This window comes from Triturus cristatus, chromosome 1_2 (genome assembly GCF_964204655.1).
Source record: "Triturus cristatus chromosome 1_2, aTriCri1.1, whole genome shotgun sequence".
Classification (NCBI taxonomy): Eukaryota; Metazoa; Chordata; class Amphibia; order Caudata; family Salamandridae; genus Triturus; species Triturus cristatus.
The window spans coordinates 140,145,890-140,166,973 of NC_140580.1; the positions used below are offsets into that span (position 1 = coordinate 140,145,890).

The 21,084-nt window shown below is 48.0% G+C and overlaps 1 protein-coding gene across 2 annotated transcripts in view; it reads right to left on the reverse strand.

Annotated features, from left to right (window-relative positions):
- The window catches only part of TDRD1 (tudor domain containing 1), a 1,654,170-nt gene that overhangs the window by 307,102 nt on the left and 1,325,984 nt on the right, over window positions 1-21,084 (reverse strand). For both annotated transcript variants that reach the window (XM_085603291.1, XM_085603292.1), the window contains one exon: window positions 18,905-19,018. In XM_085603291.1, coding sequence (XP_085459417.1) covers window positions 18,905-19,018 — 114 coding nt within the window. The remainder of the gene's footprint in view (window positions 1-18,904; window positions 19,019-21,084) is intronic.

Below are 21,084 nucleotides of genomic sequence, written 5' to 3' on the forward strand. Positions count from 1 at the left end.
GTCCGTAGTGTCAAGCCCACATCGGATAGCATGTCGTGCTGCATCCCTCCCATCAGCCAGAGCCTGGGTAAGTCGTGTCTGGACCTCCTCCGGACACAGGGGCAGCACGTCCTCTACCGTATCCCACAGAGAGTGGGAATACCGGTCCAAGAGACAGGCGGTGTTCAAGGACCGCAGGCCCAAACTAAGGGAGGACAACAGCTTTTTGCCAAACTGTTCCAGTCTCTTGGAATCCCGGTCCGGCGGAGCGGTCGGGAAGGAGGATTGGGAGGTAGAGGCCTGGATAACCAGGCTCTCGGGGGTAGGGTGTTGGGACAGAAAACTGGGGTCGCCCGGAGCAGGGCGGTGGCGCCTGGCGACGTTCCTGTCCACAGGAGGAACTGTGGAGGGCTTGGACTAGGTGCCCTGCAGAACGTCAATGAGGGCCTCACTGAATTGCAGCAGAGGCTCAGTGGAGCTTGCTGCAGACTGAAGCACCTCAGTGAGGACGTTAGTCCTCACAGCCACGGCAGGTAGCTCGAGCCCAAGTGCTGCGGCCGCCTTGCGCAGCACCACAGAGAAAGCAGCACCCTCCTCCGAAGCCACAGTCGGAGGAGAGATGAATCCAGTTTCTGGAGAGGTATCCAGACCACTGGCCTCCCCCAGTTCATCTACCCAGTCCTGTGACAGCTGAGCCTGAACGGCCATAGGATCCTCGGATCCCTCCCATTCGCCCCCGTCATCCGATTCCTGGTATGCAGGAGGAAGGATCGGAGCCGGGCGATAGACATAATGTGTCTCCAGCGGCGCCGAACGCGGCGTCCATCGACGCCGTAACGGCGCCGGGCCCGGAGCGGGGCTGAACGGGGGCTCGACGTCGAGCGGAGCCGGCGTCGGAGGTGGTACCGGCGTCGACGCCGGCGGAGGAGGCGTGACGAGGTCGACCGGCGTCGGCGGGGACTCGGGAACGGGTACCTCGGGCACTTGCGGCGTCTAGGCCGGAGCCGTCGACGGCGCCGGGGCCGGAGCCGCCGGCAGGCAAGGTTGCCCAGTCGGGTCCGCGGGGCCCGAAGGCACGCCAGCGGGCGTCGACGGCGGAGCCAGGTTCCTCATGGCCGAGAGGAAGGCACTGACTTCCGCCGGCGTCGCGTCAGTCCCAGGGACCGGCGGGTATGGGGACTTGCGCGGCGCCTGTGGCGCCGCTGGAGCCGCAGGGGTGTAACCACCCTGACCCTCGGCCGAGTCGCGCGACCGGCGAGGGGAGTCCGAAGAGCGGTGTCGCCTCTTGGACTTCTTGGAGTGCTTCGACTTACCCGAAGACTTGGAGCCAGACGATCGATGATGACGTCGGCTGCGGCTCCGCGACCGATCCTTGGACCTCCTCTTGGACCGGGATCGAGCGGGGCGCGGAGCCGAGTGGCGAAGCTCGAGAAGCTTACGGGACCGCTCCCGTCTAGCCTTCGAGGTCAGGGCCTTGCAGTCCGAACAAGACTCCGCGTCGTGGTCGAGGCCTAAACAGTAAAGGCACCGGCGGTGATGGTCCGTAACCGACATCAAGCGGTTGCAGTCAGCACAGGCTTTAAAACCAGGCATACTACCGGCACCGGAGTCGAGACAAGATCAAAAAGGATCAAAAAACTTAGTCAAAAAAGACTGAAAGGGGTAGCTCTCCCGGATCTGCGCTTACTGGCGCGGAAAAAAGAAGAACTGACGTCAGCGCGCGAGGGCGGCGTCCAAGTACTCCGACGACGTCATTCCGGCGCACGACGCCGACGACGGACGCGGAGCCGCAGACGACGCCTAGCGACGCGCAAGGGGTATTGCTGACGAAAAATCTTCCGGATCCAGTCTGACGCCTGGGGATATTCTAAGGTGAGGAATCTAACTAACGTGTTTCTTTCAGATTGTTTGTCTCCAACTCCTGTTGTTGTTTTTTTTCCCTCCAGGTAATAATAGGAACACGATTGAGATGCTCCTATGAGTACTAGATAGATAGATAGATACTGAGCTTTATTCGATATGTAAATACAATACCAAAAAAGTACACATGAATAAAAATCCTTAAAACAGCTAAAATTACATACAATTAATAACATAAGTAAAATCACAGAGATTAAAAAGATAAGTACAGCTAAGCAACAGAGTGTAAGACAGGTTAGGGTTGCATTGATGACCTCAGCCTCATCGTCATTTTCAGGTAAGATGACATAGCTGCCAGGACTTAAGGGGTTTCCAAGGTTATTAATTTGCAGTATGCCAATTTGCATGTGCGTATACCCCAGGATCTCAACAGTGGTTTTAAAAAAGTAGTCCTTGGCAGATGATAAAATCTGCAGAAAAGGATGAAATGGATATTGGATTGGGGCGAGAGGCCATCGCAAGGACATTTTTGTAGGTCAGTGTCCCAGTAGTTTGGGTTAGGAAAAGTAAGGAGTCTAAAGAACGTGTTGGTGCGAAGACGGGTCAGGAGCATGCGGGTGAATGGAGATGGTTCTAGTAATAAGTATTGCTGTGTGCCAGTCACAGTGATCACATTTTGGTAATCAACAATGGTGGACTTCTGTGTTTCTAAGAGCCAGCGTTTGCGTTGCAGATGATTTAAAACGAGTCGCTTTAGCTCGGCTTTGGATATGTGAGTTAAGGTTGATGGATCAGCAAAATATTCCGGATGCCCGATGTCAGTGGATAACCCTTTTACATAGTTCAACCATTTAATGTTCCTGACCTCTGTCAATTTTAGACAATCTACTATAATTTCCCTATTAAATGGTGTTTCTTCATTAATCCAAATTTTATGCCATAGAATGAGGGGAGAGGAGTTGATTGTGTCTGCAATGTATGTAAGGCCCAGTTCTGTATGCACCATATGGGTAGAGGTGCCGGGGGGAACAGCCAGGAGATAACGTAGAAAAGCATTCTCAAGGCGCTGGCGTTGTTCGGCAGGTTCAATCCCCCAAATCCCTGACCCGTAGGTGCCGGTTGAGGTGCACTTCGCCCGATAAATCTGGAGTAAGGGGCGTATTGGGCGACCCCCTAATTTTTTTGAAAAGTTTGTCAGTGCACCTATTGCTTTAGACATTGCTGAACCTCAGGCTTGGGCCGCGGCTCTCCAGGTACCCCTCTTATTAAAAGTAATGCCCAGGTAAGGGAAACTATCGACATTGGATAATTTGTTGCCATTCAAAAAGATAGTACATGGCTTTTTCCCAATCCCTAGACCACAGGACATGCTATGGGTTTTGGAGGTGTTGACTTTTAGACCTCTCTTTGACATAAAGTCGGAAAATTCAGAAACAGCCCTCTGAAGCCCCATGGGAGTCTGGGACATAATTGCCGCGTCGTCGGCATAGAGCAAGATGGGGATCGATTTACCATTAATTGTTGGGTAATCGTGGAAAGTTCTAGACAGGTGATGACTGACAGAGTTGATATAAAGGGTGAAAAGTAAGGGGGCTAATATACAACCCTGTCTTACACCTCGTCTAATAGCGAAACTGTCGGAACATTCCCCGTTGGTGCCATATCTCACGCGGGCCGATGCATCCCTATACAGCTCTCTAATGAATAATAAGATGGTAGGGTCTAAGCCAATCTCTGTGAGGGAGTCCCATAGCTGCCCATGATCAACACAATCAAATGCTGAACTGAGGTCAACAAAAGTTATATAGAGGTTTCCTTTTTTTGCCTGAGTATATTTGGCTATTATAAGAGACAGATTTAGACCCTGTTCAATGGTGCCTTTGCCTTGTCTAAAACCATATTGCATTTCAGAAATAATATCTTGGGTGCTTAGCCAGTCGTGTAGTCTGTTTAAAATGATTCGCCCGGCTACCTTCATGAGGGAGTGTAAAAGTGAAATAGGGCGGTAATTGGCGGGATTATCCCTCGCGCCTTTTTTGAAAAATCGGGACAACAACAGCCGAAGGCCAGGTGGAAATGAAACCGGTGGAATTCAGAGAGTTCAGAGCATTAGTAAGCAGTGGGGCCCATAAATCAGGCTGTGACTTAAAAACGTCTATAGGGACACAGTCAGGGCCTGGGGCTTTCCCGGAGGGGCTGTCGTTTAAAGCCGTTAGTACTTCAACGTGGTCGAAAACGATATTTAGGGGGAAAGAAAAGGAGGTAGTTGGGTCGGGAGGGGAATTGGATACAGAATCAATTTCAGATGATAGAGTGTCCGAATTAGAAGGATTATATAGAGTACTAAAATGAGTGACCCAGGTTTCGGGGGTGATGACTGAGTCCAAAGTCGATGGCTGAGAAAATCGGAAAAAGGGGGCATTGACTGCCCTCCAGAAGGCGGTATTATCTTTCTTTTCGGAGGCTTCCACCAGGGCAGCCCAGGCCAACAACTTCAGCTGGTTTTTCCTTGCCTGACGCTTGGTGCGGTAATTGTGTCTGGCAATCTGGATCTCATAACGGTTTCTAGGGTTGGATTTCAGAGCTGCTTTCAACACGCGCAAGGCTTTAGAGCAGTCCCTATCAAACCAACCGTGGGGGGAAGGGGCAGATTTCTTTGGCGCACGCGCAAGAAGGGTTTTGATTTCTGTCATTATTACGGAAAACGAGCTGGATATTATCTGTGGGTTTTCCGTGGGTGACAAGCAAATTTGAAAGTGATCGTAAGTATTAGTGACCAAGCTTTTGAGGAAAATGGAGGGGACTACTTTGTCCCACTTGAGGAAAAGGCCCATGGTGGTGCCCAGCTGCAGGGGAGGAGAATAAATGGTATTCTGCCTGACCGGGCCGTTAATATTCGGGGTTAGCTTTAAGGTAACCTCGATGGGGTAGTGGTCACTGATAGGAATTTCAAGGGTCTCCCAATTGGTAATCAAGCCTGAGTACCTTGTGGATAGGAGTGAATAGTCGATCGTGGTGTGACAACCTCTCCCATTATAAGTGGGTTTAAAGGACTTAGGGGGAAAACATAAATCATTAACAAAGCATAAATTAAAATGGAATAATAATCCGTTTAACAAGTCTCCCAATTTAGAGTGGCAGAAATGGTTAGGGGAATCATCCATTTCAGTCATCCGACCACAAGTGCCTCTGATATTCTGAGAACAAAGCGGGCAGTTGAAATCGCCTACCAGGATAATTAGAGTATCAGAGTTGTTTTGTGACTCTATGTTTATTAGGTCGGATTTTAATCCGTTAAACACAGTGTCCAAGTATACATTTGGGATGTTATTATAAAGATTGACCAGAGCGACATTATGAATGGAGCCGCCGGACAAACTAATTAATTGGTAGTAAGAAGACTGTGTAATATAAGTTGGTTTTAATCGGAGTTCTACAGAGATGTAGGTCGTGAGTCCTCCCTTGTATCTGCCATGGGGACTGGGGGAGCCTGGGGTGTGGAAAGTCTGATAACCTGGAAGATGGAGCTCTGTAGGGGTCCAGGTTTCCTGGAGGCAGATAATACTATATCGGGAGACGATTTGAGTCCATGCAGGGTTAGACAGCTTGTCAAGGAGACCTGCCACGTTCCAAGACAAGAGGCTGTCTCCCTGCAGGGGCTCAATCGTACAGATAGTACCAGTCGGCGAGTCTGTTACAGCCATGGCAGTTTCTATAAAATGCGGGGAATTTATCGAGAGGTGAAGGTCGCTGTGGGCCAGATGGGGGGAAAGGAGGTTGGTAGTCAGGACCGCCGGCGGAAACGGTGGCTCTGAAAGTGAAGGATGGGAAACGATGGCAGGAGGTGGTTTCCACCCCATGGTGGTACTAGGGAGAGTATGAATCATGATGTTAGAGTTGTCTAGTACTAAGGTGGGTGACAGAATACTCATTTGAGATGGATTGTCGGCCATCAGTCCAGGGTGAGAGAGTCAGTCCTGTTCGTTCAAACCCGAGAGGGTAGCGTAGCTGTTAGAGGTGGGAATAGTAAAATGGGATATCTCGGGAGTAGCCCTCGATAATAGGTGTGAAGGTGTGGGATGTGTCAGAAGGGAACGGGGGTAAAAATAACTTAAATCGGCCGTTGAGATTCCAGAGCCCCTACACGGGGAGTACCAGTCCACAATGTGAGGTAGCACTCTATGATCACGAAAATTAATAATGATGACATCTCCCTGTTTGTCCTTTGGTCTAGGGCCCAGCCAATTGAGTCTCCTGACGTGTAGAATTTCGCCATTGATTTCAGGGGGGAGCGGTCTATTCTGAGTCAGCCAGTATACTACTTTATTTTTGAGTTCCTGGTAGCTCTCCGTTTTACCCTGTGCAAGAACTGGGACGCCAATGAGAGTGACTACATAAGGTGCTGCTTCAGGGGGCAAGTCAATGTGTGAGCTTCTATCTAATTTGTGAACTGAGGGGGGCTGCCTATTGAAATTAATACCCCGGGGGACTGTGATAATGGGAGTTGGATCTTCTCTGGTTGCTCCTTTGGCAGTAGATTGTATCTGTAGGGTAGGCAGGGAAGCTTGTGTGTTCTGTGTTTGATTGGATGTGTTAGACTGGGTAATCGTTTGAGTGTGAGGGAAAGAATGGGGGACCGAGGGGTTTTTACGTAAATGGGAATTCAATTCTGTGTTTGAGGCAAGGAGAGAAGCGTGCGAGACTTCCAAAGATGCTAGCTGTGATGCGATGTTCTTAACTCTCTCTATCAGAGGTGAGAGTAAAGATCTTACCAAATGCTCTATATCGGTAAGTAAGTTGGAATAAGGGGAGATAGGAGGCTGCATGGGAGATACTGGGGGCCTAGTTCGTGTAGGGGACCGTATTAGTTGGGGCATATTTTTAAGCGCATCCAAGTGGCCATCCTTTCTCCTTTTTCTTGATGGAGCAGACCGGATGGTTTTTGCTATTGCCTTCGAGCGGCTGGGTCTATTATTTGCCGGTTTTCGCTTAGGGGTCTTAGCAGTGTGGGTAGGTGATAAATCCACGGGAGGGGTGCCGACAGTGGATTGAGGGTTGGGGGGGCAAATTTCAGGCTCGGTGGAGATAGACGCTATATCTATTAAATCGCGGTGAGGCGCAGATGGGCCAGGATCAGGGATTGAATCAAAGTCAGAATCCCTAAGTGGCGGTGAAATGGCCTGTTGAATATGGCCCATTGAAGAGCGCTTCTGAAAGGCGGGGTCCAGTGATAATCGGCGTTCCGTGATGGCGATCTCTTTTTCTAGCACGGAAGCGGCCCTGGTAATAAAGTGGTCAAGTGTCCCCATGACTGAGCCCCCAACCAGAGAAGGCCTTCGTTTAGTCGTATGAGAGGTCATATTGGTTAACTTGGTAATATCAAAACACAGATCATATATTAGCTAATGCAGTTATACCATATGGGGAGTAAGACGCATAAGCCTGTCGAAAGTCTATAGCGGGCAGTTCCAGTAAACCCAGAAGGAGACAAGACACAAGTCAATCACCTGGATCAGGGAAGGTTGACGACGTTGGAGTGGACAGGACAAGGGGGGGTGGCCCAGCCCAGCCTCGATCGTCCTTGGACGGCCCGCCATTTGCCCGGGCTTAGCCCGGCGTGTCCCGCTGCGCGTCCCGCGAAGCGGGAGGCGCGAGGTCAATTTCAAGGCCTGCCGGTGGAAGGGGAGGGGCTGCTGGTGGTGACGCTGCCCCTCGCTGCCTCAGGTCCCTCTGGTCTCTGTAGTTGCTGTAGTGGCAAGTCCGTATGCCGTCCGCTGCGCGTCCCGCGAAGCGGGAGGCGCGAGGTCAATTTCAAGGCCTGCCGGTGGAAGGGGAGGGGCTGCTGGTGGTGACGCTGCCCCTCGCTGCCTCAGGTCCCTCTGGTCTCTGTAGTTGCTGTAGTGGCAAGTCCGTATGCCGTCCGCTGCGCGTCCCGTGAAGCGGGAGGCGCGAGGTCAATTTCAAGGCCTGCCGGTGGAAGGGAAGGGGCTGCTGGTGGTGACGCTGCCCCTCGCTGCCTCAGGTCCCTCTGGTCTCTGTAGTTGCAGTAGTGGCAAGTCCGTATGCCGTCCGCTGCGCGTCCCGCGAAGCGGGAGGCGCGAGGTCAATTTCAAGGCCTGCCGGTGGAAGGGGAGGGGCTGCTGGTGGTGACGCTGCCCCTCGCTGCCTCAGGTCCCTCTGGTCTCTGTAGTTGCTGTAGTGGCAAGTCCGTATGCCGTCCGCTGCGCGTCCCGCGAAGCGGGAGGCGCGAGGTCAATTTCAAGGCCTGCCGGTGGAAGGGGAGGGGCTGCTGGTGGTGACGCTGCCCCTCGCTGCCTCAGGTCCCTCTGGTCTCTGTAGTTGCTGTAGTGGCAAGTCCATATGCCGTCCGCTGCGCGTCCCGCGAAGCGGGAGGCGCGAGGTCAATTTCAAGGCCTGCCGGTAGAAGGGGAGGGGCTGCTGGTGGTGACGCTGCCCCTTGCTGCCTCAGGTCCCTCTGGTCTCTGTAGTTGCTGTAGTGGCAAGTCCGTATGCCGTCCGCTGCGCGTCCCGCGAAGCGGGAGGCGCGAGGTCAATTTCAAGGCCTGCCGGTGGAAGGGGAGGGGCCGCTGGTGGTGACGCTGCCCCTCGCTACCTCAGGTCCCTCTGGTCTCTGTAGTTGCTGTAGTGGCAAGTCCGTATGCCGTCCGCTGCGCGTCCCCATTAGACCTCTCTATAACCCACAGATATAGACAGATTGCTCTGTCAATACATGTACAGGTGGCAGTATGATAAAATGAAATGGCACGTTTTTCCACAATTGCCGCAACAAGGTGCATGTTGTGATCTATACACAGCTGCTCAAATTAAGTTAAATGTGGATATATTTGTATTCACTGTGAGAAGTTGGCCTGATATGTAGTGCTCACTATTCTAGTGATCACTGTGTATCATTCCAAACGACCCTTATTGATGATTGGTTGTAAGTCAACCTTTTAGACCAGCTATCCTAGTAGCGTAGATACGAGCAGTCTTTAGGCTAAACTCTAGAGGGCGTGTTAAGCCAGCTGTTTACCATCACATATACCCCTTGAACGTCATGTGAAAGGACACCACACAAGTTGTTATGAAAATAAAAGATATTTATTTATAACAAGACTACCCTGGCTCTTTATGAGTCAGGGAGCTAAGCACACTACAAAACTCTTGGAAAATACTTCAGTTGCACAATTTACACAAATGCCCGAAGGGCACGAGAAACCATCTACGCTAACAGTGATATGCGAGTGGTTAGAGTCTGGAGTTACTGATTCCGGAGTGATCCGATCAGTGGGACTAAACGAAAAAAAGGAACTGGACACTTGTAGAGCGAACCTGCGATGGAGCACCGAAATGCTCGAGTTACCTAGCCCAGAGGCTGCGGCTGCGTGAGGTTCGGCAAGATGTCGGGAGTCCTCGTTGTAGTCTCAGGAGCCTGAAAGAAGAAGTTGCTGGCAGGCGACCAGTGTCGATGTTTCAGCGAGATCCAAGCCTGGATCGGTGTTGAAGGAAACCTGAAAGCAGAGGGGACTCAGTTCTCAACCGCTAGCCAGCGATCGTGCGGGTACCAGGAAGGTACCGGCTGAAGTCACCTCGACCAGGTGAGTGGATGACGTCGGACTCGGCTGTTCCTCGGACCAGGAGGCGCGGCGGCGACTAGGATGGAGGGCGAGCTGTCCCACGAAGGTGTCTGCTGTCGATGATGCTGGGCCCAAGAGTGGGGCAGCAGGTCTTGGCAGTGGCAACCCACGCGGTGGAGTCAAAATGGCGTCTGGAGTGGACCAGGAGGGTCCGAGGTACTCCTCTGTTGAAGGGGAGCAAGGGCCAGTCTGGAGCAACCAGACCAGTGATGGAAACAAACTATCGTGGTGCGTCGTGAAGAGGGCCACAAGCCGGTCGGCGAGTGGTCGGACAACGCGGTGAACAGCAAGGAGCAGAAGGGCTCCCACGCAGATCTCGTGGATGCTGGGGAGGCGGACTTCGGTGCTGGAGCCGCTCAGGGTTAGGGCTTCTCAAACCCTAGGTACACTCACTCGAGGGTCCCTCGGTGGGCGTGTTAGGTAAGCGTCGTGCAGGTTCTGAAGATGGCCGGTCCCGCAGGTCTCGTCACACCTACGAATCTCAGCTGGGCTGACGATGTAGGTAGAGGTCAGAGATGGCAGGGAACCCGGGTCTCGTCGAGCTGGGCAGTCTTGATCCGTGGGAGAGACGTACAGCAAACCGCAAGCGCTTAGTTGGTGCCTGCTGGTGCAGGGTGGCTACTCCTTAGCCACAAGGGAGAGTCTTCAGAAAAGTCAAGAGTTCCTTTCGTGGAAAGTAGTTCAAGATTCAGAATTATCCAATTTGGGAAGGGGACCCGCTCCCACCTTTATTCTAGGAACAAGGGGCTGGCCTGTGACTAGGTCCTACCTCTGGGTGGGACCAGGAGGGGGGCGGTTACACCCCCTATCCTTTGTCCGGCTTCGCCCCAGCTCAGGGGCTGGTGTGCCCCCGAAACTGGTTTGAGCCGGGCTATGCACAGTGAGCACCGGGGTGCCACTTGCAATCACCTTCCTTTCAGCCCTGCCTACCTGGGATACACAAACCCTGTCTGGGATGGTGCTAACACCGCCCTCGACAGGAAACCCTTTGTCCAAGCCCCCTTCGCTGGAAGGTCTCCCAGCAGCAGGAGGTCAGACTTGTGTCTGGTGGCAGCATCCATTTTGTGATGCTGAGGCTTGAGTCAACTTTAACCGGGGTTCAAGGTTACTTCCATGTCGTGTCCCTCTAGAAGGGTGGAATGCTAACCCCGTCGCCAGAACTGGCGAGGGGTTCGTATTCCAATTCGTATGACACCTTACTCGACATGTGTAGGTGATGTGATGCCAAAGTTAGCAAATAACCGCAAGGATTATAATGCATTTTAAGGTAGTTGGCCCGCGTCACCATGGAACGGCTATTTAGGACTTGGTTCCGCAAGCCGTCGACGGGCTCAGCTCGCGCCAGAGCACCGTCCCACATGATCCCCAGCACTCTGCCTTCAGGATTGATAAGGCCTGCCATAGGAGTGACTGATAGGAATCCATGTGTCCATTTTAGGGTTAGGTATAGGAATACTACACCTACAGCAACGGGTGATTACACCACCTTGCCCCAGCTGTCGTGCAGCCAGTTGTGTCAAATTTGGGCGGCCACCCAGGGGTGGCATAATACATGCTGCAGCCCCTGGTAGGCCCTGGGTACACCGATGCCCTGGATACCTGTGGTATGCTGAGACAGGGACTGACACGGCGGCCCAGTTCCAATTAGTGGATGCACCTAACGTACATGTGTATTAATTTCGAGAGAGAACAGCTAGGCTGTGGGTCTGATTGGCAGGCCCACAGCCAGGGAAAGTCGTAAACCAATGAAGCAAAAGCAAAAAATCTGGGTGATCATAGGATTGCAGACCCTACTCTCCTACATTCACTGCAAATTATGTTTGTCTCTAAATGTTTGGCTCCAACTCCTGTTGTTGTTTTTTTTCACTCCAGGTAATAATAGGAACACGATTGAGATGCTCCTATGAGTACTATAACTCACTCAAAGCCTTAATAGAGGTATTATAGGAATATAGGGTGTTTGTTTCCCTGCTCCTATTTTTATATTTATTATTATTCACCAGTTCTCACTGCACGGTCCTGACGAAGCGCACCAGAATCCATTAGGGACCTCTTTTCCAGCACGAAACATGTCGACCAGGTTTCACATTCATAAACATACACGGGTACTGAGAGCAGCAGAGTAATACCTCGACCTCTACCATATTTGCTAATAGAGGTGCCTCATCTCCCCTGGATAATTCTTTTACATTTACCTCTAGGACCTACGAATAAAAATTGACTTCAGGGTACCGGTGGGGTAATTTTAATACACTTGCACCATTACCTTTTAGGCTCACACACCCACATGCACAACTACGGCATCTCCTAAAATATCTCTGACAAAGAGCCCTCTCGCGGGGCCCGTGGAGGACAGCAGCGCCACCCCCACGAGGAGCCACACCTGATGATGAAGCATGACACTCGCAAGAGTGTGTGAAGGCACTAATTTCTTATTTTTTTCTTTTTTTTTTGTAAATGATTTTGATTTTTTTAAATTTTTATTATTTTTATTTTTTCCCATATCACTCAATACAAAAACGATATCAGCAGGTATACGTACATATATCCACAGGCATCATTAGGCATACAAAGCAGAATTAAGCAAACAATACTTCAAATCCCGGTAACTAAGCTAAAGTAATACTCGGCTTAACATTAACCCAGTTTGAATCACGTTTAGGGGTAATTTACAACATAAAAACACCTTAAAACTCATTTATCCATGCAGCTAATAGTCCCCACATCTTCCTTCCTTTTCGTTTAGCCTGAATACCCTTAAGTTTATATAGGGCCATTTCAAATTGATATACATGCAGGAAACGGCCTTTCCATTGCTGGAATGTCGGAGGAAGTCTATCCAGCCATGCAGCAGATATACACAGTCTATACACCGACATAGCTATAAAAAAATCAATTCCAGCCCATGTCCTAAGTAGGTTTTGTCTACTCCCAATAGCATAAGCTGTGGGGACGGAGTGATGACGCTTTTTAATATCTCCCCTAAAAAGCCCACAATCTCTAGCTCTATTTGATTTAAACTGGGACAGGGGTAGAATATATGAACCAGGTCTGCCCCTGGAGCATGACATCTGGGGCAATTTGTCCCAACCGTGCCGCCCCATTTTGCAATCTTTGCTGGGGTTATATACAAGTCATAAACCGTTTTATAGTGTTGCGATTGCAAATTCGAGGCATACATCACTGTGCCCCCTAGCTCCAGTGATTCCAAAAACCCTGAGTCGACCAAGTCAAGTTTCTCCTTCCATTTCCCATCCTGTTTCTCGAGGTCGTCAGGGACCAATTCCAATAAGCAGCCATATATCTGAGATATGGAAGGGATAGCTTCTTTTACGATAACCTCCAATACCGGTATTTGAGCTGTAAATTTAAAAAAATATCTCGTGGTGAAATATTAAATTTACCGCAGACCAGTTCAAAAGGAGCAAACTAACTCTCTACCAAAAAATCTTTCAGTCTGCTAACCCCGTTACACCCCCATCTTTTAAAGCAGCGGTCTTGAAATATACAAGGCAGTTGCTCATTTTGTATCAGAGGGGTATATCGGCTATACCTACCCACCCCTGCTTTTTTCCTAACCAATCCCCAATTCCTATAAGCTGCATACAGGATCTTAAAGCGGGTACGTTTGAAATTGCTTTGCTCAAAGAACATCATTAGACACCCCTGAGCAGATTTACCAAGCAATAGCTCATAGATGGAGGGTGCTCTGATGCTGGAATCCTGTGCCGTAGTACGACAGCTGAACAATGTATGATAACACTGCAAGACTGCTGAGAGATAATACAGCCTGAAGTTTGGTATTGCCCAGCCGCCCCTACATCTAGGTAGACACATAAAAGTGTTCGCTCTTCTGGTCTTCCCGTATGCCCAAATAAAACTAGCTGTTATCCGATCAATTTTTTTAAACCATATATCATTAATTTCTAATGGGAGAGATCTAAACACGTATAATATTTTTGGAAGAAAGATCATTTTTATTAAATTACATCTTCCCATTATCGACAGTCTCATATTATCCCATCTTTTAAAATCAAGCTTGGCTTTAACCAAAATAGGGGACAGATTTTTATCAACTATCGATTCTATCTTTGAAGTAATGCGAATACCAAGATACGTAGCCTCATTTGTAATCCAGATATCTGATGCTAGCGTGTGCCTATTGATTAAAATTTGAGTTTTAGTTTTGTTCAAGAGGAATCCTGACCCCTTTCCAAATAATTCAGCCAGTTCCTCCACAGCCCTTATAGCCCTATCTGGATCACTTGTAATTATGGCGATGTCGTCGGCATAGGCAAGGGTCTTGGTATCCCACCCCTGTAATGTGACAGGCACAACCTCTTGTGAAACTTCCAACATTCTAATAAAAGGGTCAATAAATAGCGCAAAGAGTAGGGGAGATATAGGGCAACCCTGTCTTGCACCCCTCTCAATTACAAAGGGTTCAGTTTGTTGTCCCATTATACTCAGATAGGCAGTAGGTCTTTTTTATATTGCCTGGATTGCATTGATAAAATTTATCCCCAATCCAACACCCTCCATCCCTTTCCAGAGAAAGGCCCACGACACACGGTCGAAGGCCTTTCCAGCATCCAAAAAACAGACCGCCATTGGTTTAGTCAAAGCTTCAGTTGCGTCGAGTATAGTTATAACCCTTTGGATATGGTCTGTAGTTCCCCGCCCCGGGATAAACCCATGATGTTTATCCGATGTGGTTATCTGGTGATGCCGAGTCGGATATAAGCGGTTCTTTATACAAGTTTGCGTAAAACTCCCTAAAGGCCTCCCTAATTTCCCCAGGTTCCGTGACTATATTTCCGCTCATATTCTTAATTTTACCAATATTAAAATCCATGCTCTGCTGTTTGGCCCTGACTGCCAGATACCTCCCGATGCGCTCATTATATTCATAACGATCCTGTTCGCTAGCAAGGAGTTTCCCAGCTATTTTCTCTGAATGATGTTCGTTTAGGCGGGCCTTAATGATGGCTATCTCGTTTAAAACAGGATCCGGATCTCTTCCATTTTGGACAACACCAATTAATCTAATTTCCAAGGTAATTAAAGTACGATATAGTTCTCCCCAGCAATCAAGGGCCTTCTTCTGTTTAGCGATGCTAAAGCTCAAGGTTTCACCCCTTATGCCTGCTTTGAAGGAGTCCCAGACGATCCCTTCCGCGGCACTGCCCTTATTTATAGAAAGAAAAAGCGCAATCCAGGACCGCATATGTTCAACATAATCAGGATCCCAGAGCAGCCCCCATTCAAACGACGACTTTCTTGGTACACGAGTCAAACCAGCAATTATTAGCTCGAACACAATCGGATTATGGTCGGACACAACTCTAGGATATAAATCCACCCGTGCCCCTCTGACCAATACAGGTGTAGCCAGAAAGTAGTCCAACCTGGCAAAGCTGCCATGCGGAGCTGAGTGGTAGGTATATCCTGGATCTGGTGCCCTAAGTTCATGCCATACATCTACCAGACCAAGCTCTTTACGCAGATGCCCAAGTTCCCGAAATGATTGTGGCTTTCGTCCAACATAGTTGCCTTCTATATTGCAGAACCCACCTCTTGACCCATTTAGATTAAGGTCCCCACAGACAACAAAAGGACCAGGCCACATTAGCAATTCAACAGCCAAGTAATTAAAAACACTTGGATCATCCAACACTGGGGGATATACTACACATAGTGTAAAAGAGCCACTGCCAGCCTTGCATTCCTGTATCACCCATCTACCCAGCTTGTCAACCACGCTGCGGCCTGGAATAGTTGAGGCACCTTTCACTAAAATAGCCACCCCACTGGTCCTGGTTTCTTGTGTTGTATGACAGATAGCCTTTAAGCCTAGAGTGTTCAACAAGGCCCTATCTTCTCTACCAACATGAGTTTCTTGAAGGCAATACACATCTGCTTTTAAATAACGAAGCTCTTCATGTACCCTCCTTCTTTTAGCCTTATCATTCAGGCCGCAGATGTTAATAGATGTCATACGCAACCTAGCCATAACTCAAGGGGATAGTTTCAATCATGCAAGATAACCTCCAATTAGAGCCTGAAGTCTTACTCCAATGTGATACCACTAAAGCCACCCCTACTTCTAAAGTAACTGCTGCCCATTCTCTTTCCCCTCTAATTTCATGTGCATCAGGACATTTCCTTCCCCAGGCCATAAAATGCTGCACCAATAATGCTGTTACCACAACTTGCTGTATATCGTATAACGTGCCATTGCTCAGTCTACCATTACCCCTTACATTACCCATTACATTACCCCAGCCCCAAATCTCCCTCCAGCCTGCCACCAACCCCCCACCAGTGTTTTGCTCACACAATTATGCTCACACTATACCATCCAGTGAGCTTTGTTCATCACAAGCGTTCAATGACCTTATTTTCCGACCTTTTAACTAACCCAGTGTAACGAGTATAATGGTGTATAAGAACTCCTACTATAACGATAATCTACTTGTATATCTGTGTAGATATACAGAATAACCCCAATATGGCCGCCTTCCCAAGCACATTTGACGTGCTAGTTCTATGCCATAACGTCCGCTAACGCCGACGTAACCACGCCTTCAGGCGGAGCTACTTCATTTCCGCCCGAGACAGAGTCTTAACAGGCCGGCTGCTTGCTGGCAATCCTCCGGCATTCACCCAGCGGCTGGGCAGGTTTAAGGCCACATCAAAGGGGCGATCTCGTGAGTAATGCTCTGCTGACTCTTATCACAAACAGGTATGTCGAAGCATGCTTAGAGACTCATGGAGGTTTTATTATCCTACAGAGACCCTCTTCGAGACTGCGGGGACTCGCCGTTGAGGCACTCCATTATTGTGAAGGGGTAAATGGTTGTATTACTTTATGTGATAATATGCGTCTTTCTCAATATATAAATACAGAGTCACGTAACGCTATGTTTACAGAGAATGTTTTGCAAACCGTAGTAGAGGTAACGACCTGCCTTTATGCACAAGGGACACCATGCCCCTTTGTATCGCTACATCTTCGAATCGCGCTTTGCTTATTTTTTAACCATTGATGGCCACCATGACTCAAACAAATGAGTTCGAGTTATTCACATGGGCTAAAGCACAACATGCACAGTCAACTTGAGGCCTACGCATTAGACCTCTCTATAACCCACAGCTATAGACAGATTGCTCTGTCAATACATGTACAGGTGGCAGTATGATAAAATGAAATGGCACGTTTTTCCACAATTGCCGCAACAAGGTGCATGTTGTGATCTATACACAGCTGCTCAAATTAAGTTAAATGTGGATATATTTGTATTCACTGCAAATTATGTTTGTCTCTAAATGTTTGTCTCCAACTCCTGTTGTTGTTTTTTTTCCCTCCAGGTAATAATAGGAACACGATTGAGATGCTCCTATGAGTACTATAACTCACTCAAAGCCTTAATAGAGGTATTATAGGAATATAGGGTGTTTGTTTCCCTGCTCCTATTTTTATATTTATTATTATTCACCAGTTCTCACTGCACGGTCCTGACGAAGCGCACCAGAATCCATTAGGTACCTCTTTTCCAGCACGAAACATGTCGACCAGGTTTCACATTCATAAACATACACGGATACTGAGAGCAGCAGAGTAATACCTCAACCTCTACCATATTTGCTAATAGAGGTGCCTCATCTCCCCAGGATAATTCTTTTACATTTACCTCTAGGACCTACGAATAAAAATTGACTTCAGGGTGCCGGTGGGGTAATTTTAATACACTTGCACCATTACCTTTTAGGCTCACACACCCACATGCACAACTACGGCGTCTCCTAAAAGATCTCCGACAAAGAGCCCTCTTGTGGGGCCCGTGGAGGACAGCAGCGCCACCCCCACGAGGAGCCACACCTGATGATGAAGCATGACACTCGCAAGAGTGTGTGAAGGCACTAATTTCTAAAGGAGAAATTCCCCCATCTTCATCAGACTGGAAGCACATATAGAGACCATTTTCAAACTTCTTTTCTATGTAACCAAGTAAGTTACAGTCTTCTGCCTAGGACCAACCAGTGAGTACATCCTAGTTCTTGTGAGCAATGGTACTAGACCCACCTCTTCCTTTAACGCTCCCTGTCAACCCCCCCCCCCCTTAAGTGTTTTGTGTAGGAAAGGGACCACCCTGAAGTTAGGGCCATTGTACATGAGCAGGAAGTGGTTGCTGAGCAGTGTTAGCTGTCGCCCGTGTGTGTTGAAGTCTGCGATCCCATGGGGATCAGCCAGTTGCCCGTGCAAAAAGGCAGGGGCCAGAGACCCCTGTGTGACCAAGAAAGGAGCCACAGTGCACTCAGGCTGTTGCCCTGATTTGTCGCACCAAGAAAGCCAGAGGGGACCCCTACCCTTCATCACTGTAGCTGAGCATGAATGTCCGACAAACAGGTAAAGTCCAAAGACGGAGAAAGCTGTTGCATCAGCACAGAATGACAGTTAAAGATCACAGGCCCTCAGTTAGGGGATCGAAAGCGGGCTGCCATCATGTTGGACAAGACTGGTAAAGGCTGTTGGGTGTGTTGGGGTCTTACACAAACTGAGCACCTTCATATTGCTAAACCTTAACTCTTAAGGCAAAGAATAAGACTTTGGGGTGCATGGGACTAGAGGGACTGCATCAGGGAGTCATCTACGGTATAGAATTGGGACTAATCCTCCATACCAGAAAGGAGTGAGGGACTCGGGGAGTCCGCCCAGGAGAACTTTAAGACGCTGACCTTAAGAGGACTGTGTGGATTATTTAGTGTGTCATACATGCTTTGTGCATTTAAATTAAATACAAACTTTTTCATAAACGCTTGTATTTCACTGGACAGCCCATTTATTGCTACTAATGTTTTCATGCTGATTTATTAACCTGCGATTCCCAGCACTTACCTCTCCCTGCTAAGCCTTTGACTGCTCGAAATGAGCTACCACTGACAGTCAAGTGCTGGACGAGGTAGTACTTTGCCCATTTATTCAGGACCAACAGCAGGTCGGACACTGGGACATCCGCAGTAAAAGTCATCAACCCCCACGTTTGGGCCCAGTAGCACAAGTTTGCCCTGTGGCCCTCTGATATGGGTTCTGACAAAGATGCCCATTGCGCAATTATTTTACACGAAAACCTGCATTTTTATAGTTATTGGTAAATACTTTGTCTTAGCAATAGTTTTAATTATTGCAACGTGTTTAAACATGTAAAGATGCAACAAAAGCATAGATATAAATACCAGGTCTAAACATTTTACTCTCTTGCTTGACAAAATAGTATTACATATAAAATTACAACAAAACACGACATCACACACATTTAATTTAACACTAAGTTAAATACAGTATTAGATGTAGCTGATTGCTAATTAAAATGTATTACTTTAACGCAGAATTAATTATAACTTAAAATATTCAAACAATTATTCACCTTGATTGTCTTTCAGCTGAACATAGAACATGCTAGGGTTTTCCACTTTTAAGACAGAGACCAAAATTGCTTCATTGATGGGTAGTTCTATCGATTTCCAGCAATAAGTCATACCTGTTTTTAACAAATGGAGAGAAAATCCAATAAAATATATTAAAAGAATCATGTGTGTCAACATCTGCATTTTTTAAGGGCGCCTTTCACATTAACCTTATAGTGAATACATTTTAATTTGCAGATGTTCCAATACATGCACTTATTTGACCCCGCCGCCCTTTTCATAAAACAGAACTTAGAGGTGGGCTGGTGATCTCACCTCTCTATAATGCAGGGTTTAGGAGCTGATGTGGAAAACTAAGCACAAGAGACAGTTCAAAGAAGCTGCTGGACAGAAGCTGAGGACAGTGAGCCTAGGGAAATGTATTGGTTTGGTCAATGTTTTTTACACATGTTGCACAGCAGCGAGAAGAAAAATGGTGAAGGTGGGTGTAAATCAAACAGCAGGAATTGGGAGGAGGGCGAAGATGGGGGGACAAACAATGTACAGCGGGAAGAGGGCATGAGGTGGAGGGGTGCAACACAAGTGTGCAGTGGGGAGGCAGAAATAACAACGGACAGAGTATGCGATTAAGAGCGAGACAGAGCTACAGGAGAGAAAGCGAGGGGGCAGGCTCAAAGCAAGAAACAGACAGCGAGTGAGAAAGAGTCACAGAGAGACAGAGCCAAAAAGCCAGGGGGGTAGAGAAAGAAAACAGAAGGTGAATAAGAAAGCAGAAGAGACAAAGGGAGCAAATGAGAGACAGCAAACAAAATATGAATAGCAAGAGTTTGGGAGAGTGATGTGGAGAAAGGGATAGATGAAAGGTGGGACTTGCAGTGTAGGAGAGGAGACCAGGAGTGTGAGCGAGAGACAAGGGAAGAAATTAGAAAAGAGATAGACAGTCACAGCTGCTCAACAACAGACTTTCAGACAACACCCATCTTTAAAGATATTGAGTTGAGAGGCATTCGATAAAGGTGCTTGCCTTTAGCAACACTGGCACCCCACGCCATGCGAATGAAGAGATAACGTGCAAAATACATGTTGGCTGTGGGACGTCTTGACAACTGTTGGATCATGTTAGAACATGTGAAATTTATAAGGCATTGTGGTGAATGAATGCATGATGTCAACTAGTAATGTCTTGTGGAGACAAATAAAACAGATATCTATAATTTTCTATAGGGAAATACGATATATATATATATATAAATATATTTAATATATTAAAGATTATACTCCTTAAGGCCTTATTAAGAAAGTAAATAATATTATCTCCCCCCGGCTCCCATAGCTAGATGAACCCTTTTACAGGCGTCAGCTGTCTGTCCGATATGACTGAAAGAGTCCATAAAACCCCGGACTGGATTCGACTTGAACCGCGCAGAACACGCTTTTCTTGCATCATGTAGATCTGAAGCAGACCAGATCCAGTGCCTTACCACCCTGTGAACCCCCAGCTCAACCGCAAAGGCAAGAAACTGCTTTGTGATCGTTTGATAGGCCTTAAAGAGAAGGCCAAGCATGGGTGCTCACTCCTCTTACTTCAAAGAGCTTTGGTCTACAGTATTTCCCAATGGTGAATCCCTACTGCGGATGTTTGCCTCAAGAGAACTACAACCTAAGTCATGGTGATCGCTTCATATGGCCACCAGATGGTTGGGGGGTGGTGGTGGTGGTGTGTGTGTGTGTGTGTGTGTGTGAGTGTGTGTGTGTGTGTGTGCGCACACATACACTCTCTCTTCTGTTTCTATGTTTGAACTAAATGTAAGTGGAATTGATGCAGAGATAATTAATGTTCTCAAACTAGGCCCCTTCATGTCCCTAAAAAAATTGGATGCCAAGTCTTTTGTGCTCACGAGCCATTGTCCTATTTAGGCAAAATGTCAGAGACTGGACCATACTATGGCAGAAATGTTTACCAGGAATTTAGCGAGCCTTACTGAGGACATGCATTGCTGGTGTAAGAATTTCACATAGAAACAAGCACACAAATTGCGTTAAGTGCACTGAATTTAATATTATTCTAAGATGTAAGATTTAAAAAGTGAAAGCCTATCAAATAGAGATTAAACAGTGTCTCTATTATCTGAGAAACGCCATAAAATAGGGGAAACAAACATATATGAAATAACAGTGT